Raw genomic sequence first — 27,251 nt, forward strand, 5'->3', positions numbered from 1 at the left:
TCAATTTTTCTACAGATAGGAAATTTTGCAAACTAAAATTCCTTTAAAAAGGCAAATTTAAAAGAAATTCTTAAAAAATATATTGTTATATTTATTCTTCTATCATTTTTTCATAAATGACATAACAGGAGTAGTTTCAAAACCCAGTCCAGTGATGAGAAAACTCAGTAATGTTTAAGTTACGTAGTTAGTGACATTAAGATTTAATTCAAAATGGTTTTAGGCTGTTTTTGAAAAAAATGACATAGGGGAGGGACAGTTACTAAACATACAAAAACCATATTCCAATCAAACCCAAGCTGACACAAAGTAAATGACTGAGAGCCAAATCTCTTCTTTCTCAAAGTCAGTCCTTCGGCTTACTCAGTAATATAACCTCTGATTTCTATTCACATTTCTCACTGAACCCCTATCAGTACTCGATAAATAAAATTGGGTAGAACTCAGAGAAGGATCTCACCTTTAGGCAGGTCCTCCCCAGTGTGACACAGTGAATAAGGTGGTGCAATGGCTCGATCTCCTTTTTCATTATAAGGAAACCCAGGGTAGAGTGGGTCTTGGTAAAGGCTCAATGTCTGAGGCAAAGGCATCAAGGGCTGGTTAACTGCCTGTATTGACACAGGAACTGGAGAGGGTGTTAAATGAGCTTGGGACACAGCAGAATCAGGTCCAGTGGTCAGAGTCTGTGTCACTGACAAAACAGGAATTTGAGCAGGGACACCTACAAAATAGAAGGAAAGGAATCACAAACTATAAAAAGGTGAAAATATTTCTCCCTACAAATGTAAAGTTACATTAAGCTGAAAGGTAAAAAAAGAAAAAAAAAAAGTGCTGTACAACTGACATAGCTGATAAAATGGTATATAAGAAATCTAAAGTAGTACCTTTTATATCAACCAAGAACCCTCCTAGATGAGGAAATGGGCTCAGGAAACAAGCTTTGAGTCACTGTCTTCTAGTAAGTTGTAGCTCTTACAGACATGAGCAAGACACAGAACCAGGCAAAAGGTTCAATGGCTGGGGCAGGGGGGTACACAGAGCTGGTGGATGGGAAATGCAAACTGTGGTATCAGTGCTGAGCACAGTGGAGAAAATCAGCTCAAACATCTTGCTCCTGAGATTCTCAGGGTCTATCTCAAATGAATACCAAATTAAAATGGCCCTCCCACACTGGAAGCAGAGCAAAGCAGAGGACCACAAAAAGCTCTGTGAGGCTCTACACAGCTAACCATGCTCTGAGTTCAAGCTATTAAGAATTTGAAACCTCTGGGGCGCCTGGCTGGCTCAGTCTCAGTCGGTAGTAGTGCATGCAATTCTTGATCTTGGGGGACTGGGAGTTCAAGCCCTGTGCTGGGTGTAAAGGTCACTTAAAAAAGTAAAATAAAACATTAAATAATACTAATAATAAATTGACCCTGAAGTCACTGACTTGGAGGGCTTTTGTTGGTTGGTTCAAGGAACTTTTTAATTCTTAGCTAACCTGTTGGTCCAAAAGTGGTAGGCTCACTTGGCCAGGCCGGCACAGTGGTTGGTAAAGAAGGCACCGCAGGGGCAGCACTTAGATGAACCTCTGGAGAAACTAGAAGGGGAGGAGCTGGGTGTGACAAAGACACGTGTTCTGCTGGCTTCTTCGAGAGAGGGGGGTGGAAAAAGACAAGAGTTCATTTTGCTTAACACTAATTTTAACACCAAATGTACGCTCAGCTGCCTTTTACTTAACTGTAGTTTCTATGTAAGTGGTCTTTCTGATCTTAGAAATGAAAGAAAAACACAGTAGCCAAAAATTCCACACAAACAAATTTGATCCTAACCAGGGACTGCCTACCAAAAGTCACAGAAGACACTGGAAGAGATATAAACAAATTCTAAAGCAGCCTGAATACTATGCTTTTAAGGAAAGAACGCAAAAATCACTGAAATCATTTTGAAATTCCTGAGTTATTTTGAATTGCTCCTCACACAAAGACATACCCTAAACCGTACACTCTCCAAGTGACATGAAGGATGTTAACTGAAAGGCAAGGAAAGACTAAGAACTTTATTCCTGTATGAGACTGAGAATCACCAAAACGTCTAACAGAACTGAAGTTCCTTCTTCATTACATTTGTAAATTGGTGGTACTGCTTTCTAAATGTCTATTTTTCTAACCTCTTCGATCATTACATTCCCTCCCTTCTACGAAATAATGGTTAAAGATTCAGACAACTCCTTAAAAGTAGAAATTTGTAATTTCCCTTCAAAAGTCTAATTTTCAAGCCAACCCAACCCACCACAAAGATAACACAAGATACCAAATGTAAACTTATTTGAGATCAATTCAGAAGTATGGCTTCTAGGTCCAAAAAATGGCGTTATAAAAACTAACACTTCATGGAGGCGCCTGGCTGGCTCAGTCACATGCAGCTCTTGAGCTCAGGGTTCTGAGTTTGAGCCCCACGGTGGGTTCAGGATTATTTACAAACAACAACAACAAAAATCCACAAAACTGAAAACATTCTGGACTAAATAAGCAACAAAAAAAATTATAGATTAATCACAACTGCACCCAAATTAAGATGCTAGAGTAAGTCTTCCCATTTTGTTTTTAGATGATCATTTAAAGACATAAGAAACCCAGAGAATGAAGCATTCGATGTCAAAAACAACAATGTACTTACTTGCTCTGCAGGTGGGCACTCTAATTTCTTTGACTTTGATGGTGACGAAACTCTTGCACATTTATCATCACTAATATTCTTTGGAAACAAAAAAAACGAAATTTTATATTTCAAAGACCCACATTCTAGAATCATGGTTGCCTATACAGCTCACCCTACCTGCACCTGACTGAACCCTCTCATGACTAAGTATTTTTTCAATTATATCTGATCTTCAACAGGTAACTTGGCCTGCACATCCTGATCATATCACACTACTAGGCAGTTTTTACTGGGGATATGGTTTCAAAAATCTTTAAAAATCGCAGTCTACTACAGAATAATGGAAATAATGGAAAGTAAAAGCTACTTTCCACTGATTCAGAAAGGTCATCATAAAGAAATGGGTTATGTGAGTGAATTCTCCTCAAGCACGAGCATCTTTTCCCCACTTTTTCTCTGCTTTTCTACTTCCAGAACAATTATGAAATGATAAAATCATCTCCAGCTTTTCCTTCTACTTCTTCCTGCTATTTTATTATGTTTAAGGGGGGGGGGGGGGCGCAAGATGTAATTATTTAAAACATTTACCTCCAACGTGCTTGGCTCGGGTTTTTTATCCAAATGAGTATGTCCATGAACAGAGTCTGTAACAGATCGAAAAAAAAAAAAAAAAAAAAGGGCAGTATCAGCCACTAAACAGGTCTGTGGACAGAACAACAAAATATGAAGACAGACAAAGCCAAAAGTACTATTTCAACTGTGTTTAGTCAATGAAAAATGCAGTTTTTGGAATGACATTTAATATGCTTTAGCCTGAGTCAATGTTCCTCTGCAATGGGGAGATATGTGACTGTTACACTACTTAATGATTTAGAAAGGATTCTTTCCCAACCTATGACTTTAAACCAGACACAGAGCTCTAGCATCTGCTTTCAAATGATGAAATAACATACCTTTATCTTTCCGTTCTTCAGTATCCGTTCTCCGCCTGCTTCCTTTTCTGTCACTTACATGTGACGATTTTCTCTGGACACATGGGTTGCTACTCTGAGAAGCTGACTGACTGACTGATGAGCTCTTAAAATGAAAACCCAACACTTTGTTTTAAAGATTTACCCACAAATGTATGAACAAAAGTCTTATAATTCATCTTACTTTTCGTACATCTGATTAAAAATCTCAAATTTCATAGCCCTATGTCTTTATATTTCCAAAACTACAAAAAAATAGGACACTGCGTTCCTGTTTAATTAAAGTCTATAGCAACAGGCTTATTAATAAGTCAAAAATATTAGGCAATCAGACCTGTAGCCTAAATTAGTAGTGCGACTTCTTCATACCCCTTCTTCAGGAAGCCACCCTGACCAAATCTTTACCTTGCAACGTATTACACTTATATTCTTTGCACCAAGAACAGCATCCTTCATACCAACCTTCAAAAGCTCATTGTAGGGCCACAGACCTTTCTGAGGGAAAAAATACCCAAGTGCAAATTAGCAGATACAGTGCACTAGGATTCTTTCCACTGAAATGCTGACCATCAGCAAATCCTTAAGGTCTGCATGAGATCCAACCTTCTAACTGGGGAAACAAAGGGACAAAGTCAGGTTTCTAAGCTAAACTAGCACTGAAAATCCTTTCCTTCTCTAGCCCTCTGTGAGTAAATGTTGCACACAGCTGAGAACAAGAACTCAGCCCTCTGTGACAGGAGTTTTCTAGAAGACAAACCTGAGTCACTATCAAGTCCAAAACAGGTCTAAAAATGGTGAGTGTGATGACCCATTTTAACAATCAAAAAATTTCATTTATTCCCACATTACACTAGTTGTATTTTTTACCGTTCACATACACTAGTTGTATTTTACCATAACAACAACAACAGTAACAACAACAGGACAAAAAGCTAGGATACAAGTGTAAATGATTTGTACTTTTTTATTATCTAAATGTTATGTTATGGGAAAATAACATCTATCACATAGAGACAAATATACTTAGCATAATACACACATGGATTTGGGTACATCTTCCAATAATTCCTAAGCTCCACCTCTGTGGCCAGACTGAACTACTATTCCAGATCAGTGGTTTCAAATGAGCATCTCACACCTCTAAAGGATTCCACAGAGGCCCGATTATTGAGTGTATGATGCTATAATGTTTTATACTGGTATACCTGGTGGCATCCTGTAATATTCCATTTTGTTTATTTAATCCACTGTTAAGAAAAAGTGTCCAACCACCATTCTGAAACATACGGTACTTGGTACACTTACCGGTATTTACAAGACCATAGGCACAGGAGCCCCAGTGCCCCAAACTGAGTTAGTTACCTCACTTTACATGAGAGCTGTCTTCCCTTCTGACTTCCCCCATAGAATTAAAAGACCCAAGGGTAGAGAACATTTCTTTCATCAGAGAAGTATCCATCACAGCCCAGCATCTGACACACACAGTGAGGGCAAAGCCACTGGATTACATGGACTACCACCTCTGACAGCAAACACTCTGAATGACAATTCTTTCTGTATCTATTAATTAGGTCCTGGTGTGTTTAGTAAAGGACACTGAAAAGAGTTTATAGACGTATCTCGTTTACTGAATGTGAACCTCCATTGCATAACTTTAGCTAACAAAATAAATGTATTTTGTTTTGGTTCAAGAGACAATACTAAACTAGTGAGCTAACCAAGTTACTTGCCTCAACTCTGCCAACAAGTAATATCTTCACACCTCATCTTCTTCATGAAAAATGTGAAACTGAGGGGCAACTACATGATCTTTAAGGTACCTTTCAGTTTAAAAATTACTAGTCTACCATTAGAAACTATAGTTTAACATAAACACTATATTAAGGAGAGACTTCTAAACAAAAATCTCTTTTCATACATACGGAAAGGGCTGGGAAAGCCTGTTCATCTCTGTTCTGAATCTCAAAGAGTAAACGAGATTCTTCTATAGCTTGCTTCTCTCTGCGCTCTTCTGGGGAGAGGCCAAAATAGTTAGATTCTCGATTCGTGTGATCAAAATCCTCAGCTCTCTCACGATCGGGTTTTCTGTCAAATAAAACATTCTCGTCATGAAAAAAAAGACAAAGTATATTAAGTACCTAAAATAACTTTTTTTGCAATACAAATATTTGACTAATTTAGCTACACTGTGACATTATAGAACTTTTGGCAGCCTGACTAATAAATGTTTAGTAAATGGAAGCTCCTGTAGCCTAGGCCACATGACAGAGTCAAGACTAACAATAGAGAAAAAAAGAAAGAAAAGAAAAATAGAATTTACTTCCAAGTGGTACAGAAATAACAGATTGTTTTTTTCTTTTCATCAGGGCAGAAATTTAAGCACTATACTCTTTATGCCATAGTCCAATACTGTCATAAAATTCACTTTCAAAAGAAAAGGGAAAGTTATTAGTTTGGATCTCAAAAGCACTCTCATTTTCTGTACCCCATTTCATTTCTGTACCTGCAACATTCAAAGCAGACTCCAGGACTATCCTCCTGCTTTTTGATGATACCAATGAGAGAGATAGAAAGATAGAAAGCATAAAAATTAAAATACACCAGACTAGATAAGAACTGCCCAGATAAGACTGCCATCATCTCAATATAATTTTGGTCCGAGAAGGATGACAAGAAATTTGTGCATAGTTTAGTAGCCTATGCCAAAACCCTAATGTGTTTATATGGTCACAATACCAAGACATATAATCCTCCTTTTAAAAGTGAGGACATAGGGGCACCTAAGTGCATCCGACTCTTGATTTCAGCTCAGGTCCTGATCTCAGGGTCGTGAGATCAAGCCCACGGCCGGCTCAAAGCTTAGTGGGGAATCTGCTTGGATTCTCTCCTCCCTCTGTCCTGACCCCCACCCAAAAGTAAATAAATCAATCTTTTTAAAAATAAATAAATAAATGAGAACACAATGATACCATCTATTTTTTTTTTTTTACCTCCAAAATAAAGAATAGCCATTTCATGTCCTCATATAGTCCCACTTAAAATCACACCCTAATTCCAACAGGGCAGATGTCAACCCCAGTTGGGGAAAAAAAAAGGCAGAGGAGCAAATTTGGACCCTCACAATCTTAGACCAGTCTTTCTCAGACCCCAGAGAGGATTCAGTAAGTGCCAGGCATTCCTGAAAGCTAAAACTACCTCACCACCATGTCCCATCACCCAAACTGTACACCTCACCCTCACCCATCACACGGCAAGAGTCAAATCCTTCCTATCTGCAGTTAGCTGGAGCGGATACATGCTGCAATGACATTACTCCGTTTCAGCACGTGCACGGTGAAAGCATACATGGCAATCCTGCACTGGTTTCTGTTATATTTTATTATCTCCAAAGAGAGAGACCAATACCAGTAAGAAATGAACAAGTGAGAGGTCATAAGGCCCAACATTACAGTTCTTTTATTCTGTACCTAAAAGACTTCAAAACTGACATGTTAAATATAAGAAATAAAATCAAGATAAAGTAATGGGCTTAAACCAACTGGACTATTAGCTATAAATTCCATACTTTAATTAGATTTTTTTAAAACTCTTATTGCAAATAGTCATCAGCAGTCTCTAAATTTGTTTCAATATGCTAGTAAAATTCACTCTCAACCACAGTGGAGAAGGCACACTTAACTGCAAATCCAAGTAGGTTCCCATGTAATCAGTTACAATGTCAAAAATTCTTTGAAGCTTCATGTCTATATATTACCCACTGCCTTCTGCTATCAAGTGTTTTTATACAGCAAGTATATAGCTAACACATAAAAAAGATCCTAGGAAGACAAAGACATTTCACAACTGTCTGATTATTCTACCAATTCCTAGGAGATTGAATACAACACCACAAAAACACTGGCCATAAATTCAGTTTGTGGTAAACAAAAGTATAAAATCAGCCATTTAGTAGTCTATGTGTATTTTTAATATTTAAAACACTAAAGAGCAGGGGTGCCTGGGTGGCTCAGTCGTTAAGCGTCTGCCTTCGGCTCAGGTCATGATCCCATGGTCCTGGGATCAAGCCCCGCATCGGGCTCCCTGCTCAGCGGGAAGCCTGCTTCTCCCTCTCCCACTCCCCCTGCTTGTGCTCTCTCTCTCGCTGTGTCTCTCTCTCTCTCTCAAATAAATAAAATCTTAAAAAATAAAATAAAATAAAATAAAACACTAAAGAGTACCTTTGTGTTCAAGGGGAAAAATGTTTCTTTTCTAATCTATTAAAAAAGTGAGAACTTTAAGGAAAATCTTAATTCTGCCTATGACCTTCATATATTTACTTCCTATTTTTAGGTTTCCAAAGTTAATATTCAAAATAAGTTAGTCCTCTCAAGTACTTTGCCTGCTTTGAAGATGATGCCACCAGATCTTAGGGGAGTCTAATGTCCAAACAACAGACTTCACCCACAACCAGTTGATTAATGGCTCCAATTCTGTTAGGAGCAATAACCCACCACAATCCCTGAATGTCCCTTGCACACTGTTGCCGGGCGTGCCAAGAAGGCAAGGCCCTGACCACTCTTTACCCAGGCCAATTCTCAGAATTGTGTTTCTATCACCAACCTTCAGGAATGAGGTAACATCTTTCTTCTGACTGATTTTTAATCATTTGTTCTCGTTAGAACTTTTGGAAAGTTGGTTTGTGAATACATATGTACTTTTTATGCATATGTAAAATACACGGACAGGGATACACAAGAATCTATGAACACTGGATGCCTCTGCAGACGGAAATTAGATTACTGGGAAAATAGGGATAGGAAAAATTATCAGAATAAATAAACTTCTGAATGTTTTGGACTTATAATGGACTCAAGGTCCTGGTGTTTTTATGATTGACGTGTGCATTCCAAAAAGATATATTCAATTCCTAACCCCTGGTACCTGTGCATAGGACTTTATTTATAATACGGTCTTACAGAAGTAATCAAGTTAAGATGAGGTCATACTAGGGTAGGGTGGGCCTAAACCCAATATGACTGCTATCCTTATTAGGAGAGAGACAGACACACAGGGAGAACACCATGTGATGATGGAGGCAAAGACCAGAGTGATGCATCCACAAGCCAAGGAACACGGAGGACTGTAGGCAACACCAGAAGTAGGAGAGGATTCGAAACAGACTTGCCCCTAGAGTGTTCAGAAAGAGTATGGCCTTACTGACAACTTGACTTCAGACTGCTAGCCTCCAGACCCCTGAGAATAAATTTCTGCTGTTTTAAGCCAGAAGTCTGTGGTACCTTGCTACAATAGCCCCCAGAAAACTAACACAATATTTGGCATAGGTCAACCTAGGAACCTACAACTCTGTCTTGAAGATCTTCATTACATAAGCTGTCTTTAATGACAAAAAGTTAAGAGGCACCCATGGGGCTCAGTCGGTTAGGCATCCAACTCCTGATTTTGGCTCAGGTCATGATTTCAGGGTTGTGAGATTAAGCCCCATGTCAGGCTCCCCACTCAGTGGAATTGAGATTCTCTCCCTCTCCTTCTCCCCCTGCCCCTTCCCCAACTCGCAAGCTCTCTAAAATAAATGAAAATCTTAAAAAAAAAAAAAAAAGTTAAGTACATTCCCAAGAAAGGGGAATGCCCAAAAGCCAGAAATAAAGGAACTAAAGACCAGAGTTTGGCAAGCACATAAGCTGATGCTACAGTTGCTCAGGCAACTGGGGAGAAGCAGCTTGGAATGGGGAAGGCAACGGTCACAGTAACCTAGGAGGGCTCCAGTGCCCAAGAGACATGGCTAAGTTTGCGTGAGAAGGACAGCCTCAACTTAAAACACACCCTCTCAAAGTTCCTCCAAAGGGCTATAAACTACTCCACAAAAAGGCAGATTAGGGATAAAATAAAATCCACTGCACAGGAAAATTATGATCCTGAAGTTCATCGGTCTCTGGACATTCAGATTGCTAATATGCATGATTTACATTAACTTATAAAACTTGTAGCCCCATTCAATATGAGGCACATGACCACAAACAACCCAAACTTATCAGAACAAAGGAAACTGACCATTTTGGTTAAGTTCCTATAAAGGGAACATCTCCCACCAAGGAACAGAAATGCAATTTGGAATTTAGTATTTAACAAATCACAAGCTACCAGAAAACTATTAAGTGCAAGAATAAGACTTGGCTAGGATAAGTCTTTATAAAGATCATTTGAAAAAAGTTATTCAAAACTAAAAATGCCTTACCCTAAAAATTACTTTGATTCATTTAAAGAGAATTATGCATTTAATTATAAAGAACTAAAATCCTCACATGGTATTTTATCAACAATACTTTTAATATGATACTAGAGACAAATAAATGAACAAAAAATTTTAACGATTTAAATGCATGTAATGTGGCAGATAAAAGAAATGCTACTCAATTTATATTTCCCTTGCATCCAAGGAGGTTACCTTATGATCTGTGAGGGTGTCCTACTAAGATTTTTGTGCTCACTGGAGGGTTTCTGAGATTGTGACCCTGCAGAATGACTACAGAATGCATGCTGTCTTACTCCCGAAGGATGCTGGAGTCGAGGAGGTAGTGCTGATGGAGCTTTTACTGGCTTGCTTGGATTCTTTGGCCCTCTGTAATCCATGTCTGTGACAAGAAGCCAAAAATACCGCATGATTTTCTTATTAACAAAAAAACAAAAACAAAAAAAAACCCAAGTACCATCACCCCTCCCCCGAAGATTAATTTGATATAATCCTAACCAGAGTGGAAATTTTGTCCAGAAGTGGAAGGTTTTCTCATCTTCTTCCCTGATACGGTGTTCCAGCTTTCAGAGGGAGGTGGTTTGAGGTTCTTCGGGGAGTGTCTTCAAAAGAAAAACATTTATAACAACAAAGTATTCCTAGTAAGATCTACTTAAGTATTCTGCATGAGTATTTTTAACTTATAAAAGAATTTACAGTTTTAGTTCTTATATTTAAAAATTAAAGTACAAAGCATTTAGCAATCCAGATGTAATTCTAATCAAGTGAGATGACATAAATCAAAAAGCCTATTTTCTGACCTAAAAAAACTGAAAACTAAAAGGCCTTGAACACAACCTTAGCAAAAGACTGGATAAAAAAGGAATGACTTTAATTCTGTTAGATGTGCTGATGGTACTACAGCTAAGGTGGGGAGGGAGGAGTCCATATTATGTTAGAGAAATATATAAGCATCTATGTGTCTATAAAAAATGATGTGATGTCTGGGATTTGCTTTAAAATATTCAATTCCGTTCCCATTTTTAAAAAAGGGGGTTAGGGAGAACAGATCAGAAAGACTGACAAACACTGTTAGTTGCCGAAACAGAGTGACGCTTATAGTGAGGTTCACTGTACCATCTTTACATTTGTGTATGTTTGAAATTTTCCCTAGTAAAGTTTAGGCGCGACTTACTACCTTTTTTTCTAACAAAAACAGCAGCAATCGAAACAAAAGGTGCTATAAAGTAAGACTGTGTAACAGCAAGTCAACCATAGTATTTTACTACTCCATGTGACAAACATTTAGTGAAAACCAACCATATGCAATGCAGTACTAAGTGAAAATTAGAAATGACTATGGTCCCTGTCCTCCAGTGATCCCCACTTTATAGTTAAAATAGAGTCAATTTCCCAAACTGCCTTTATGAAGAATGGTACATTCTAAACTGGAAACAACAAAAGTTTTTAAAATGCGTTAACACGCAAAACACATTTGAACTCACACTGCTGTTTCAAGAGATCTAAACGAATACATTTTCTACACATTGGCAATACCTTTGGTTAGTTTACAAATACACAGAGCTATTTAGAAATCCACATGATTACAATAGGCTAAGTGGAAGAGATAGTAAATGCCTTAGTTGAAGAGTAGTACATACTTCTTTCCAAGTTCTTCAACCAAAACTGGTCCATTCTCCGAGTGAACCCCTGGAAAGTCTGCATTAGAAAATTTTCCACTGTGATCCAACCTAACCTGCTGAACAATTCCAGAAAGAAAAATCAGTCACCTGCTTCCTTTGCATTAATAATCACCATTTAAATTTTTATCGTTTTCAATTAAAGAAAAAATGACTACATACTGTTAAAAAAAAAAAAAAAAGTTCAAAACGGTACACCATAGTATTTTTCTGACCGCCCAGACCTCTGTACCTCTAGCTAAAATAAAGACTTCTTTGTTTATACTTCCAAAGTTTTATAAACTGTTTCTGTAAGTAATTCAGGGAGAAGTAGGAACACAATCTATCAAGGCTCCAAATGAGAGGCAGCATGACCCGGTTCTGAACAAAGGGTGACAGCACTGCACATACCAGGATTCTAGGCCCATCTTTTCTACTTACCAGCAAGATGACCTTTGGCAAATTACTGGTTTCATGCTTCAGTGTCCTCACATGCAAAATGGAGCTAATAATAGTACCTACATCATAGGACTCATGGAGATGGAATGAGGAACATATGACATACACAAAGGGCACTGACTAACACACAGCAACCACTCTGTAAATGAGAGCAACTAGTATTATAATTACTATTATCTTCTCACTTTCCCAACACTTAAAATGCGTAACTATGACCTTTTTTCTCCCACAAAATAGATCCATCACGTGTTCTCTAATATACATTTCATATTACCCAATAGCAAATTGTGACAAGAGTAAGCCTTTAGGTTTCTTCCTAGAGTCAAACGGTACTCAATGAACAGAGCACGTGCTGATCACTGCACTAGGAGCCCAATGTACGCAGCACTGCTTTAAGTTAACCTCCTACTTCTTATTATAGATTCAAGTCCTAAACCTGAGGTTTCATTCTTCATTAACCGAAAAAGGACAGTGTGCCTTCCTCTCTTCAACAGTCTAGCAATAAAAGAGACCTTTCTGATGATTTTAATCTGTATCAAAAGTTTAAACTACATCTTACATGCTTGAGTAAACAAAGGTCACCTTTGAGTCATAGCAGTTTCCATAATAGAATTTCAATTAAATTTTTTATCCAAGTGAGATAGTCTAGTATAGAAACAAGATACTCCTAAGAAGGAAAAAAAATTAACACACGTATCTGCTTTGCCATCTACTTTATCAAGAGCATCTACTTTACCAAAAGCACTGCAACCTCAAAGGAAATATACTTGACTTAAAACAGCAACAGTTTTAGTGTCGCAGCATAAGATAAGCAATCTTCTCTGTTAAGGGGGAGTGAGAGGGAGGGAGGCGCTAAACCCTAGATTCTCTTCTGCTTTATTCCAAGTTTTCCAAATCACTATAACAAAAGATTCTATAATTCTGTTCTGTAATTATAGCACATTTCTGACAATTCCGTAAGGAAGAACATAAATGAATCATATCCTCTTCTTCCTTTCCTTTCAAATATCTCAGAATGAGAACACTTAAAAGTTCTCTTAAGATAGTCTATCATTGATGCTGATATAATCCTGGTCAATCAGATACTTTTCACAAACCCCTTTATCACACAGGAAATGAGTGTTACCTCCACAAGTCAAGCAAAAATGTTTGTCAATGCCTACTTTAAAGTAATTTTTAGAAGGCAACACTTTTCAATGAAAACTATTTTTTATGAAAATTATCTCCAAATAAAATTTTTGTGTACATAGGTTATTTCTGTTTTGGAAATAGTACAATTTTTTCATAAGCAAAAAACAGAAAAGGAACCTTAGAAATTATCCAGCCTTGGCATACTGACACTAAACTGGACAATTCTCTGCTAGGGGGTAAGAGGAGGTGTCGTGTGCACCATACGATATTTAGCAGTATCCCTGGCCTCTACTCAGTGGATGTCAGTAGCACCTCCCTGGTTCTGACTACAAAAGTTGTCTGCAACACTGCCAAATGGGGAGTGAGGATTGCAAAATCATTCCAAGTTGAGAACTGATCTAACCCAACTTTCCCCTTTAACAATCAGCTACTTAAGTCCAGAGCAATAGTTTACGCAAAATAAATGGCAAAACTCCCTTCACTACTATTCATGCTCTTCCTCAATCCAACAGAAAACCATTACGTATCCATGAAAATCTTCCAGGCCTATACTGTCCTCTAAAGGACAAACTGGCCTGTAATGTCAAGTTTGAATCGATTTCAGTAATCTGCCAACTGTAATGAAAATATCTGAAACTCTAAGACGTTATTTTACTGCTTTCAAACAAGTAGTATCAAAGACTGACACTATACTTAAAGATCACATGATGGGACGCCATGGGTTTTATATACATACAATTTTGGTAACTTTAACGGGTCAAAACCTTAAACATTTACAACTACTAAAATGTGTATGTGGTAGGGCGCCTGGGTGGCTCAGTTGGTTAAGTGACTGCCTTCGGCTCAGGTCATGATCCTGGAGTCCCGGGATCGAGTCCCACATCGGGCTCCCTGCTCAGTGGGGAGTCTGCTTCTCCCTCTGACCCTCTTCCCTCTCGTGCTATCTCTTTCTCTGTCTCTCAAATAAATAAATCTTTAAAAAAAAAATAAAATGTGTACGTGGTAAAGTATATTCTGAAATCTCAAATTAACAACATTCAAACTTGAACTATCTTCTTAATTTTCAAGTAAAATCTTTCCTTCCTCTATATAATCACTTACTTGACATTTATCTCCAACTTCATACTGTAAGCCAGCAGCAATGGAATAATCACGTTTTTGTTGAGCTGTAAACAACATCAGTAAAAGTATCAAGTTGACTTAATTATTTTCAAATGCCACAAAGCAAATTTATGGAAAATACAGATTGTTTAACTTACCTTGCTTAGACTTCAGCCAAATTTCATATTCCACATTTCTATAGACTGCTGGATTGAGGGACTTAAGAACCTTTCTAGACAAAGGGAGGCTAGAAGAGTTCCCATTGTTTTTCGGGTGCTAAACAAACAAAGTCAGGAAGTCCAATCAACACAGAACAGAAACGCTTTTAAAACATTTTTGCTTGAGATACGTATAAGAGTAAAATCAAACAAAGCAGAAAAGTTAAAAAATTAGGAAGTGACCGAAAATTTGCTCAGAATCAGATGATCCTGACTCCCATTGAAAATGTACAAGAAAAAATTAAGACTAAATTCATGTGCTTTCTTATGTGGAAGAACTAGTTAAAACCATTAAAAAAAAAAAAAATACCTGATCACTCGACAAAGCTTTAACTCCGTTCACATCATTAGCAGTGGTAGCTTTACTCCTACAAAACAAATATAACCATAATTAAAAGTACAAAAATGTGTTTATGCAATTAACTTATCTTAACCTCACATAAAAATCTCCAAAGTCACAGTTAACGTTCCAAAAAGTCAAAGCTATATTCCAGTGAGCTCATAAAAGCTTTATTATAAGGATGTATTTTTACACACACCCGCATACACACACACACACAAACAGGGCATGCACATGCACACACACATATGTATGCACATTAAAATATAAATCAAAAACTGTATCAGTAATTCTTTATGTAAGGCTCATCATCAAAAAACAAAATTGAAATTTGGGTGCATAGAAAATTGAATTTATGTAACATTTAATGTAAAAATTTTCTTTCAGTATATAGATGAGGCTCCATTAAACAAAATATTCCACAACAATGAGCGCAGACACAAACTAAATAAGAAATCAGTATGTTAAATGATGGTAAGTGCTATCTCCAGGGTGGGGTGGGCTCCAGGTAACAGAAATGATAGCGTTGAAACACAGGCTTGAATAATAAAAAGTGAGATGAGGAAAGGACTTGCTAAGATGCCTTTTCCAATAAAGAATTAAAGGTGATGAGACAGCAAATCATACAGCTATTCAGTATTCCAGGCAGAGAGAACAGCAAGTGGAAAGACCCTGGGGTGGCCAAGAGACTGGCAAAGCAGGAACACAGTGATGGCAGGTTGAACGGAAGATGAAAGGAGACTGTGGTCTTCCATCCTATAATTCCTCCGTAATTAATCAATCTCTAGTCTTCAGGACAATCTCCAAATCTGTGTCCTTAAATGTGGGAATATTTAAGAGACACTAAAAAATCACCCATAACTCCCACTACACTTAATGCAACAAAAAGTTAATTTCAAAAAGGCTTCCAGAAGGCCTAGGTGGCTCAGTTGGTTAAGCGTGTGCCTTCAGCTCAGGTGATGATCCCAGGGTCCTGGGATCAGGTCCTACAGCGGGCTCCCTGCTCAGTGGGCAGCCTGCTTCTCCCTCTGCCTCTGCCTGCAGCTCACCCTGCTTGTGCTCTTTGTCAAATAAATAAATAAAATCTTTTAATAAAAATAAATAAAGAAAGAAAGAAAAAGGCTTCCATGTTGGGGAGCCTGAGTGGTACAATCAGTTGGGCATCCAACTCTTAGGCTCTGGTCGTTATCTTGGGGTCTTGAGGTCAAGCCCCATACCAGGCTCTGTGCTCAGCCAGGAGTCTGAGATTCTCCTTCTCCCTCTGCCCCTCCCACTCGTGCATGCCTCTGCATGTGCACACTCTCTTGCTCTCAAATAAATCAATCTTTGGAGAAAAAAATGGTTTCCATGTTCAAGGGCTACACACTAGCCAAGTATAAAAAGACTGCACTTTACAATGAGCACACCTTCCCTCGTAAACTTCTCTAGCTTACTAGCCTTAACTTCATACTCTAGTTCATCAGCCAACTGCTATCCCAGACCCAACTGTTGCTAAAATGATTAGCAGTAACCAAAGGGCATGTGCTGAAGTCCCCCCACACCAACCACAAGTAATAAGTTATAGCAAAAGCTAGTCATTCTCTCTCTCAACTTCCTCTAAGCTCAGTGGCACATCCTAATCAGAGAGGTGTCTAAATTAAATGATGGAGAACTGCTATCTGTCCAAAGTTAGTCTACTCTAGAATTAAGTTTACAACAGCAGACCCAGATTCTAACCTGACTCATTTCTCTTACAAAGAAATGGTAGTCAATCAAATTTTCAATGAGGATCAGAAAAATGTAACTCAACAAATGCCTGGTATTTCAGATAAAAGGAGATAATATTTAACTATTTAATAAAGAATTAGATACCCTGGGCGCCTGGGTGGCTCAGTTGGTTAAGCGACTGCCTTCGGCTCAGGTCATGATCCTGGAGTCCCGGGATCGAGTCCCGCATCGGGCTCCCTGCTCAGCAGGGAGCCTCTTCCCTCTCATGCTCTCATTCTCTCTCTCAAATAAATAAATAAAATCTTAAAAAAAAATTAGATATCCTAAGGCTTAATTTCATTTCTCTAGTTTCACAATATGTAACACCAACTAGGATACTTTCATACTCTCACACACTAGGAATAATATACTTGTATCTTCACGAGGAATGGAACAGGGTAGGTTCTTATAGAGAGTAAATGTTTTAATACTGTTAATAAAAACTAAAACCTGTCGGACACGGTATCTAGAAACTAGGCTATACACATTATTTCTTTAAATTCTTACAAATTCCCTCCTTCAAGGAAATACTAATATATCCTAATTTTATATAGAATTAGGGCTTCCTAGTGAACTTAAGTAACTTGTCCCAAGTCTAGTTAGTTTGGCAGGAAGCCAGGATTGAAACCAGATCTGGCTGTCCACAGCCCCAAGCTCTTAACCACTACCCTACACATCCTGTGTGGAAAAGAAAAGCCTGAGAGACTCTAAGTTAAAAGGTGCTTGTTCACAACCCTAAACAGAGGCATTACCCAGAGCTCTCCACATACTTGTACCCCAACTTGGGATTTTTATTATCTAAAAAGAAAAAGGAAGGCATTATCTGAGTAAGGAAACAATAAAAGAAAGCCACGGAAATAAAATGGTCATTTTTTTCATCACTGGGTACGTAAACAAATGACAGGTTAACCTTAAAATTTCAAAATATACACACATATACGCAGGACTAAGTCTATTATACACATACATATACTTGTAGCTCATGTAGAAATAGAGCCTTTCAACCAAAAACATCAACTTTCAAAAACAGTCCCATAATAAAAATTAGCTAAAAATCAGTAAAAAAGAAACTTGTACTGCAGATGGCTGTATTTTAGGAATACCATAGGCAACTCCATGCCTCACATTCCTTATTGAACTGTTTCTTTATAGGGTACTATAAAGATATTTTAGGACTTAAATTCATTCTTACTTGCAACTGTCATCCTCTGAATCTGATATTTCACTGTTGTTTTCATCAGCTACTTCAGAGGTGTCCAGTCCCATCAATATTTTACTAACATCAGTTTTAAATACCTTCTCATACAGCAATTCATAAAGGAGAGCTGCAATTAATAAGAGAAACATTATGCAACATTAACTAATTTTACGTTTTAACACAAAATTGACAATGTCTATTGCCCAGGCTTCAAAAATCCTAACTAGGGCACCTGTAACATCTTCTGATCAATAACACGATTTAACCGAAAAGTTACCTAGATAGAAAGCAACTAGAATTTGTGTCTCTGTAATTCAAAATCATTACATAAGATACTGCCATTTTTAAAACACAAAAAAGTACCACAACCGTGAAACAAGTATGATGACAGTAAAAGCTAAACATGCATATTGAGCAATTACTGCATTCCAGGCACTGTGCAAAGCCTTCATATATGCTCATACTTAATTCCAGGCACAGCAAAGTATTATTATTCTAACAGTACAGATGAGGAAACTTGAGAATTAGAGAGGTTCACATAATCTGCCCAACCTTAAGAGATGTGGAAAGAAAACATTAAGAAACTTTAAGATTCCTAGAAGAGGACAGCTTTTCATAAAGGACTCCAAAAACAGCTGTTATAAAATGTATTCTGAGCAGCCACTGAAAGAAAGAAGCATATTTAATCAACTTTTTTGCTTTAAAAAAACAAACCTCTAGAAAACACAAAAAATATAGATTACCAAATACTCAAAAACATATTACACATGGTGTTTAGGACTCTCATTTGGTTATACTGCAGTGATCTTTATGAAACTAAAAATTCATCAACAATAGGTGCCGACTCTCTAAATGAGCCCCCAAAGAGACCTTCTCACAGACCACTTTTTTTCACCCCTGGTATCATCCAAACCACAGGCACTGAGAAGCAAAGGTAAGGTAGGCTTCATGAGCTATCCTTCCCAAAGCTGAAATGTCTAGATTTTAACCAGCTGGAAGAGGAGGACACAGCCCAGGATACAGACAGCTACACTTTCTTACTTTAAAACAGATCCATCAGTTTTTTTTTTTTTTTTTTTTTTTTGATCCATCAGTCTTAAAAATTGCATTACAAATATCTTTACTGGTCACCACTAGCTTAAGAACAGAGGAAAAAGCTGTTACATGCCCAGCACTGATGCTCTGTTTGAGTGATGATAAAGGAGAATAAAGTAGAAAGGAACTACTGAAGCGGTAATTCTCAACTGGGGAAGGAGAGAGGATTTTATCCTTCCAAGAAACACCTGGCAAAATCTGGAGAAATTTTTTGCTTGTTGCAATGAAAAAGAGAGCCCTCTACATGGTACATGCCAGGGATACCACTGAACATCCCATAATGCACAGAACAGCTCCAAAGAATTATCTGGCCCAAAATGGCAGTACTGTCAAAGTTAAGAAAACCTGTTCTAGAGGCAAAAAGTCAAACGCTTGATTTGCTCATTTAGATTTTCAAGCTCTATACCAGCAACTTTAAAAACACATACAAATCCTTTATAGCAAAATGAATTGCTGCAGGAAAGAAATAACTGTATTTACAAGTCAAACTCAAGCTACTAGCTCCTTTTCCTAGTCAAACAAGTTTTTATTACAGTATTAATACTTTTGCTAACCTAAGATTCTTAGTATATCTTTGTATACAACAAAACAGGGCGCCTGGGTGTCTCAGTCAGTTGAGCGACTGCCTTCGGCTCAGATCACGATCCTGGAGTCCTGGGATCGAGTCCCGCATCGGGCTCCCTGCTCAGCGGGGAGTCTGCTTCTCCCTCTGACCCTCTCCCCTCTCATGCTCTCTCTCTATCTCATTCTCTCTCAAATAAATAAATAAAATCTTTAAAAAAAAAAAAAAACAAAACAGACTTGTCTGCATTAATACTGTATAGCTTAGGAATGCTTAGGAATATAACTTCCTATACAAACACAAGGGTGATACTCACACTGACACATTGCAGAGTTCTCTTTATACTTTATGGGGTAGACAATATCATAATGATTTCCATTTGAAAAACACAGTAATACCTGAAAGGGAAAAATTAAAGACACCATTCAGTCCTTCATTTATGACACTTACATAGCAACTTTTATCTCTAATTTCTCTGAATTACTAATAAATAATTTCCAAATAGAAAATGATTATTTTAGGGGCGCCTGGGTGGCTCAGTCGGTTAAGTGTCTGCCTTTGGCTCAGGTCATGATCTCAGGGTCCTGGGATCGAACCCTGCATCGGGCTCCCTGCTCAGTGGGGAGTCTGCTTCTCCCTCTCCCCACCCCGCTCATGCTCTCTTCCCTCTCTCTCTCTCGCACATGCACTCGCAAATTTTTTTTAAAAATGATTATTTTAGGGGCGCCTGGGTGGCTCAGTCGGTTAAGTATCCGACTCCTGATTTCAGCCCAGATCTTGGTCTCAGGGTCATGAGTTCAAGCCCCACACTGGGCTCCATGCTAGGCATGGAGCTTACTTAAAAAGATTATTTTAGAAGCAACCTAAGGCTTCAATGTGGTCAACTATGGTATATCCAATGCTGAAATGTTACACAGCCATTAAATCAAAAAGTTCTTAATGACCTGGGGAAACGCTTATGGGATCACAAAAAATACACAATATACATGAAAACAACAGAATTTCAGCTACTTAAAAAACAAGACAGCTGAAAGACTGTAAGAAAATACTAAATACTCCAAAACCTTATTAAGATGCTTACCTCTAACAGGCAAAATCAAAAGCAAATTTTTTTTTTTTTATTATTTCCTTTTTATTGATCTTATCTGGGATAAGGCAAGTCCTCCTGATTTCCAAGGTCAATTTTTTTCCCTGCCAAATTCTGGGAACTTTTATAACCTATTCCTTTTAAATTTTTATTTTAAAGTAGGCTCCATGCCCAACACGGTGCTTGAACTCACAACCCTGAGATTAAGAGTCACATGCCCATGGACCGAGCCAGCCAGGAGCCTCTAACCTATTTTTTTTTTTTTTCTGCTGCTTTAGTTTTAAGTACTTTCTAAATAGTCAATTACTTATGCAATGAGAAATACACACTGATTTTGTTTGGATTATGTTGTATTCCAAAACCTGTATTGGAAAGGCCAAATCCAGAGCCATGCACCTTAGAAACTCTGAAGTCCTTTTTATAAAGGTAGTATCTCACTCAATTCCCCTCCCCCTTAACACCATTAGCATGATGATGACAAAACACTTCAACTTGGCCTGGATGATTCCAAAACTGCTAAGTAAAACAAGGTTCTCTTAATGAATCAACTGAGGGTTTTTTTTTCTTTCTAGTCTTCACATAATTTTTCAGTTGTTTCCAATTTGTGACTAGATAATAACACCTCAGCCAGTAAATTATCTTTATAAGGAGAAATATATCACTATTACCCAAGTATTTTTGGATGCATTGGCAGAATCTATTTTCACAAGTTATTTTAGTACTTAATGTTTATAGTGATGCAAACGGTCTAGTTAATCATATACACTAGTATCTGAGGTTTCTTCCTCTAGTATAATGTTCTGATAGCGTTCAACACAGTGATGTGTGGGAAGAAAAAACAAATACAAAATATGACTCAAAAACAATTAACAGGTGGGGCACCTGGGTGGCTCAGTCGTTAAGCGCCTGCCTTCGGCTTGGGTCATGATCCCAGGGTCCTGGGATTGAGCCCCGCATCGGGCTCCCTGCTCTGTACAAAGCCTGCTTCTCCCTCTCCCCCTCCCCCTGCTTGTGCTCCCTCTCTCGCTGTGTCTGTCAAATAAATAAATAAAATCTAAAAAAAAAAAAAATGATTAACAGGAACTTTAAAAAAATTATAACCTTCATACAAAAATATTTCAAAAGGTCACCTTAAAATCAGAGCTCAGAAGGTCAAGGTGGCAAGTGGTTCTTTTACTTAAATCCTTTAGAAACACTTAGAAAAATTCTTACCTTCTCCGGAAAATTATTTTCAGTTACTTGTGAAGGAGAAACATTTGGTTCCTGATAAATGATAAAATCTTTCCTGAAAATAAAATTGAGCAATTACTTCTGAGAAAACGTATTTCATGACTTAACCATTTGTTAATTCATTCATCAAGAGCCTAATATGTTCGAGCAATGTTCCAGGCGGTGGGCACAGAGCAGTAAAGACAGTAATACAATAACTAAGTTGTAAACACCTATATGAAAGTACCTTTTTAAAAAGTAGAACTTCAAATATAATTTGCATACATGTTACCTTCAGATATAATTCTAAAAGCAGACTTCAAAACTACAGAAATTGTGAAGATGGAATTTTATACAGATTATTTCAGAAAGAAAAAATAAAGCATTCACCTGCTCCTCTCCCAAACAAAAGTAGTAAAATAATAACATGGGGTGTTTTGCCTCTGTTCTAGTGGCCATCTGATGCTACCAGCCCTGAGAAAGTAGGAAGCCACTCCTCTATCAAGTTGTAAGTGATATCGTTTATAGGCCTGAAAAAAGTCTGTATTCCTTCCTGAAAATATTTTGAGAATTATAATTTCTCAATGCTGACAGATTTAATGTCAAAATCTAATTGATGCAATTAAAAAATCTAAAAAAAAAAAGCTTCACAGTTAAGGCATAAAACTGCTTTGCTATTTTAACAATTTTTTAGTATAATGGAATATACTAATTTCCCACTCAGTTTTTGTTTCCTTATGTTACTACAGTGTTTACCTGTACATAAGAGAAAGGGCACTTATTTCCACTTGTCCAACCCATTCCTGTATTGAAGAAAAAAAGTTGGCACTTAAGTGTCTCATATTTTTACAATACATATATCTCTATACAATACCTTAAAACATATCTTTATACAACATATCTAATAAGCTAAAAAAAGCTCATTAATATTATATTATGAAAACATTTATATAAAACAGACCTTACATATATAACTAAAAAACTATTTAAAAGAATAGCCCAAGTCTCTGTTGTAAAAATCCTTAGTAACACAGGGTGAAATGATAGTTCCTATTGGTATGGTAAGACCACGGAGTGGTATCTCTAAGTGGAGAACCTGCTGAAGGCAAGGACTCTGTCCTTTAACCTAGCACCCAGAACATAGCTTGGAACATGTACATGCCCAGAAAATGAGATGCTGTAAATAGAAGGAGAACTCAGGAATCACAAAGGTTAAAAAAGGAGTTGGTCTGTTATTTTCAGGGTGATTAAAAGTACAAAGAGATCAGTGTCCTAGCAATCTTTCTGAAATGAGACAGAACTTCTACAGCCCTAAAGGAGTCACTTTATGTTTTTAAGCCTGTTAGAGGAAATGGCCAGTATATATCAAAATTTTAAATATCCATACATACTCTTTGACCCAGCAATTCAAATTCTGTAAATCTATCCTAAACAAGTATTTCATAGGTCCACAAAAATGTACATAAACAAGGATGTTCACTGTAGCTATCTGTAATAGTTCAAAAAAAATTTTTTTTAAGAAAGTCTGAATATTCCACTAATATGAAAGAATTAATCAAATAATTTATGGTTCATCCACACCATGCATGGAACACCATGCAATCATCTAAAGAATGAGGTACACCTACACGAACTGAGTTGGAAAGATCAGACTGTCATGTATAAGAAGTCAGTCATGGGGTGCCTAAGTGGCTCAGTCGGTTAAGCATCCAACTCTATTTTGGCTCAGGTCATGATCTCAGGATCATGAGACAGAGCCCCGGGTCAGGCTCCACGCTTAGTGCGGAGCCTGCTTGAGATTCTCTCTCACTCTCCCTTCTGCTCCTCTCCCTGCCCATTCGCATACGCATGCTGTCTCACTCACTCTCTAAAATGAATTAAATCTTAAAAAAGAAAAACCTATTGGGTAAGAGAAACAAAAAGGCAGGTTTAGTGTATGTATGTGCAGGTGTATGAGGACTAGAAGGATACATCCTAAATCGACAGTGAAGACAAGATCAGGGAAAATGAAGGATTTCCACCCTTCATTCTGTATTAAATCTTTTACCATGAGAATGCATTCCTATACTACTTGTGAAATTAATAAAGACTTAATACTGAGACTCACTAACAATAATGAGCTATAGTAAGCGAATGTTGCCACTTTTTCCTTTAAAGAAATTTGAGATAAAGATTTTAAACAATGTGTTGATCTCAGACAAGGATAATCTTTTACCCAGAGATTTTTCATTTTAATGGTTCTTAAAAGTTGGCTCTGGTTTTCAAAATGAAACGGGTACCATATATTAAAATAGATTTCTTAAAATGGGCCTCAGCCTAACAATCATGGCTTCTCATAAACTGCTACAAGTAACATTCTGGGGTAAAGGAAATCCTTCACTCAAACCAGTTTGCTTAAATCATAAACATAAGCTACATCTACTTCATGCAAAAGACATTAAATCACTTTGGAAAATTATTCTACCCATGTCAATAAAATACTACCTCTCAAATAATGCCCCAGAAGTCCTTAATCTTCAGAACAAATTCTGTTGTAGTCTTGTTAAATAAACAATGGCTATCATAGTATCTTGTCTTCTCTAACCAGGGTCAATTTTAAGTTATATAAAATACCTAATGTTCTACCATTGTCTTCCACCTTAAGGCTGTAATTTTATTTACTCATCACTTCTTATGATGTTTAATATACTTTATTGTGGGTGACAGTACAGCATTTCTGCAATATCTGTTTTAACTAGTGAACTATATAAAAAACATGTAATTTAAATGTTCTTCAACAGTCACTAAAAATAAACTTTTGTTACTAAGGATGCTATTAAGAAAATGAAAACACAGTTATAAATTGGAAGAAAATATTTGAAAATTACATATCAATAAAAAACTTATATCCAGTATAAAGAACTCTTACAATTCAATAAAACCAGCAACATAACAAAATATGGGTAAAATCTATGAACAGACATGTCACCAACAAAGATATATGGATGGCAAATGAGCACATGAAAAGATGTTCAACACTAGAGAAATAACTACAAGTTAAAACCACCATGACATACCACTACACAATCACTGAACAGCTACAATTTCAAAGGCTGACAAGACTGAACGTTAACAAAGACAGAGAGCAGTTGGAATTTTCATATATTGCCAATGAGAAAGCAAAATGGCAGAGCCACTTTGAAAGAGTTTGGCAGCTTCTCATTAAATTAAACATACAATTACCCTGTGACAGTAATTCCACTCCTAGGTGTTAATCCAAGAGAAAATAAAACATATGTCCACATTAACACTTACAGGCAAATATTCTTAGCAGCTTTAATCGTGAAACAGTCTAAAACTGCAAAGAACCCAAATATTCATGAAATGATAAATGGACAAGCAAATTGTAGTACACCCATTATAATGAACTCATCAATAAAAAGGAACCACTGATACACCCAAGAACAACATGGATGAAAAAGTGTTTCCATTATGCTAAGTAAAGAAGCCAGATACATAAGACTACAAACTATATCATTCCATTTATATAGTCTAGAAAAGGCAAAACTTACAAATCAGATCAGTGGTTGCCAACAGCCAGAAGGTGGGGGAAAAAGAGATTAAGGGCAAAAGGGCATGGGGGTCTTTGTGAAGTGATGGAAACGTCCCCTATGTGTCTGCAGTGGTGGTTATGCAACTGTATACATTTGTCAAATCTCATCAAATTATACACTTAAAATTGGTGAATTTTAGGTGAAAAAATAATTGGTGATTTTTACTTTGTCGATTTTACCTCCATAAACCTGACAAAAATATATTCTTGCAAAAGTTTGAGGCATTTTTCAAAATGCTCCACTGGCATTCTAAGTAAAGAATAAAGATGTTTTCTCTAAGAACTGGGTGAAACGTGTAAGAGTTTATCAACTGTTTCTCTTTTCATTTCATACACCCCATATACCAGGGAAAAAGAAAAACGAATAAAGACATAAATATCTGTTGCTAATAAAGAAGCACAAGGGGCGCCTGGGTGGGTCAGTCAGTTAAGCGTCTGACTTCGGCTCAGGTCATGACCTCAGGGTCTTGAGATGAAGCCCCACATGGCCGGGCTCCCATGCTCAGCAGGGAGTGTGTTTCTCCCTCTTTCTCTGCCCCTCCTCTTGCCCATGCATGCACACACTTTCTCTAATAAATAAATAAAATCTTAAAAAAAAAAAAAGGCACAAACAGAAGGTACTTTCCTGAAACATCTGGAGAAGAAATTTGATCAGACTAGGGAAGGAGGTGTCATAAAAACAAAAAAGCTGGCCAGCCAGCACAGGGAAGGAGACCCCTGTCCCATGTGCTCAAAACCACAACTTTCCTCCTTCCTCTCCTACAGAGGCCCAAATCAGTCTCAGTTCACATCACACTACGTCATTTCCTCCCTCTCTCCCCTTTATCTCCACTCCCACCATGTCCACCCTTTCTCAGAACCTCACAGCTTGACAGCCTGAACTGCTACACAAAAATTACTATAAAAAAACATTGTGGGATTTTTCTTGATTAAAAAGTTAATCAATAGGGGGCACCCAGCTGGCTCAATCAGTAGGGCATGTAACTCTTGATCTCTGAGCAGTGAGTTCAAGCCCCATGTTGGGGGTAGAGCTTACTTAAAAAAAGGGGGAGGGAGTTAATAAACAGACTTTGTTATTTCCTTTTATTTTCCATAATGGAGTAAAAATTACCAGGAATATTACTAGAGATAACAACATTCTGGTGTTTATCTTTCCTGTATGTTACATACAATGCAGTGTGGATTTAACATTCAAACCACACACACAAATCAGTTCAGCACCCAAAATTGAAAGGTAACTAATGAAAATCCCAAAAGCAGTAAAATATACAATCCTCATCTTCAAAGAGGCTTTAAGGTAAGAGGAAAAAAAAAAACTGCAGGAAAATGATATTTGTGACCATGATATGTGGGCAAAACTCAGTACTGAAACGACTGAAGAAAAATGGGAGTCAGGAGTGGATTTAGCGAAAAGACTTTCAGAGGTATCTGTCCCTGAAACTGGAGTAAATACTTACTCCTTTTTTCACACTGCATGTAATGTGCACATCTTTCCATTTTTTTAAAACTATGCAAATGGTCTTCCCACCTCTGGTCTCATCCACTTCCAAACCATCTCTGCACAATATTCTTTTATCCATCCATCCAGCCAACAAAGAAGCCAAGCACTATTCTTGGTTCTCAGCAGTGACATACTCACTTCCTGTCTCAAAAACTTTAAAAGGTTTCCCAATACCAGATTCTCACTCCCCAGGCACAGCCTTTGATTCAGGTCTGGAATAGTGGAATTTACAACCCCCTCAGGTAATTCTGATGCAGTCTATGGCTGACACTGAGAAATGCCAGCCTAAAGCATAAGCTCCGAACTACTGAGCCTAGCAGTGAAGGCTCTTCCGTGATTGGTCCCACAGCCTGCCCTCTGACTTCTCACTACCTCCTATCTTCACATGCTCCAAGCAAATTGAACTGCTTTCTGAATCTGCCTTGCTCACAATTTTCCCTTTCCTAGAATTACCCTTCACCCTAGACATTTCTCATTCAGAATCTATTCAGATGTC

At 37.5% G+C, this 27,251-nt stretch overlaps 1 protein-coding gene across 5 annotated transcripts in view; it reads right to left on the reverse strand.

Moving 5' to 3' along the window:
* The window catches only part of OTUD4 (OTU deubiquitinase 4), a 42,896-nt gene that overhangs the window by 6,958 nt on the left and 8,687 nt on the right, over positions 1-27,251 (reverse strand). For 3 of the 5 annotated variants that reach the window (XM_027597804.1, XM_027597808.1, XM_027597809.1), the window contains exons 4-19: positions 22,419-22,465; positions 21,666-21,738; positions 19,683-19,764; positions 17,704-17,836; positions 14,736-14,793; positions 14,366-14,483; positions 14,208-14,272; positions 11,499-11,596; positions 10,357-10,460; positions 10,054-10,240; positions 5,534-5,696; positions 3,594-3,717; positions 3,229-3,284; positions 2,659-2,736; positions 1,481-1,628; positions 461-721 (exon numbers count right to left, since the gene is read on the reverse strand). In XM_027597804.1, coding sequence (XP_027453605.1) covers positions 461-721; positions 1,481-1,628; positions 2,659-2,736; positions 3,229-3,284; positions 3,594-3,717; positions 5,534-5,696; positions 10,054-10,240; positions 10,357-10,460; positions 11,499-11,596; positions 14,208-14,272; positions 14,366-14,483; positions 14,736-14,793; positions 17,704-17,836; positions 19,683-19,764; positions 21,666-21,738; positions 22,419-22,465 — 1,795 coding nt within the window. The remainder of the gene's footprint in view (positions 1-460; positions 722-1,480; positions 1,629-2,658; positions 2,737-3,228; positions 3,285-3,593; positions 3,718-5,533; positions 5,697-10,053; positions 10,241-10,356; positions 10,461-11,498; positions 11,597-14,207; positions 14,273-14,365; positions 14,484-14,735; positions 14,794-17,703; positions 17,837-19,682; positions 19,765-21,665; positions 21,739-22,418; positions 22,466-27,251) is intronic. The other 2 variants (XM_027597805.1, XM_027597806.1) reach the window with 2 other exon arrangements.

Source organism: Zalophus californianus, chromosome 2 (genome assembly GCF_009762305.2).
Source record: "Zalophus californianus isolate mZalCal1 chromosome 2, mZalCal1.pri.v2, whole genome shotgun sequence".
NCBI classification, from domain to species: Eukaryota; Metazoa; Chordata; class Mammalia; order Carnivora; family Otariidae; genus Zalophus; species Zalophus californianus.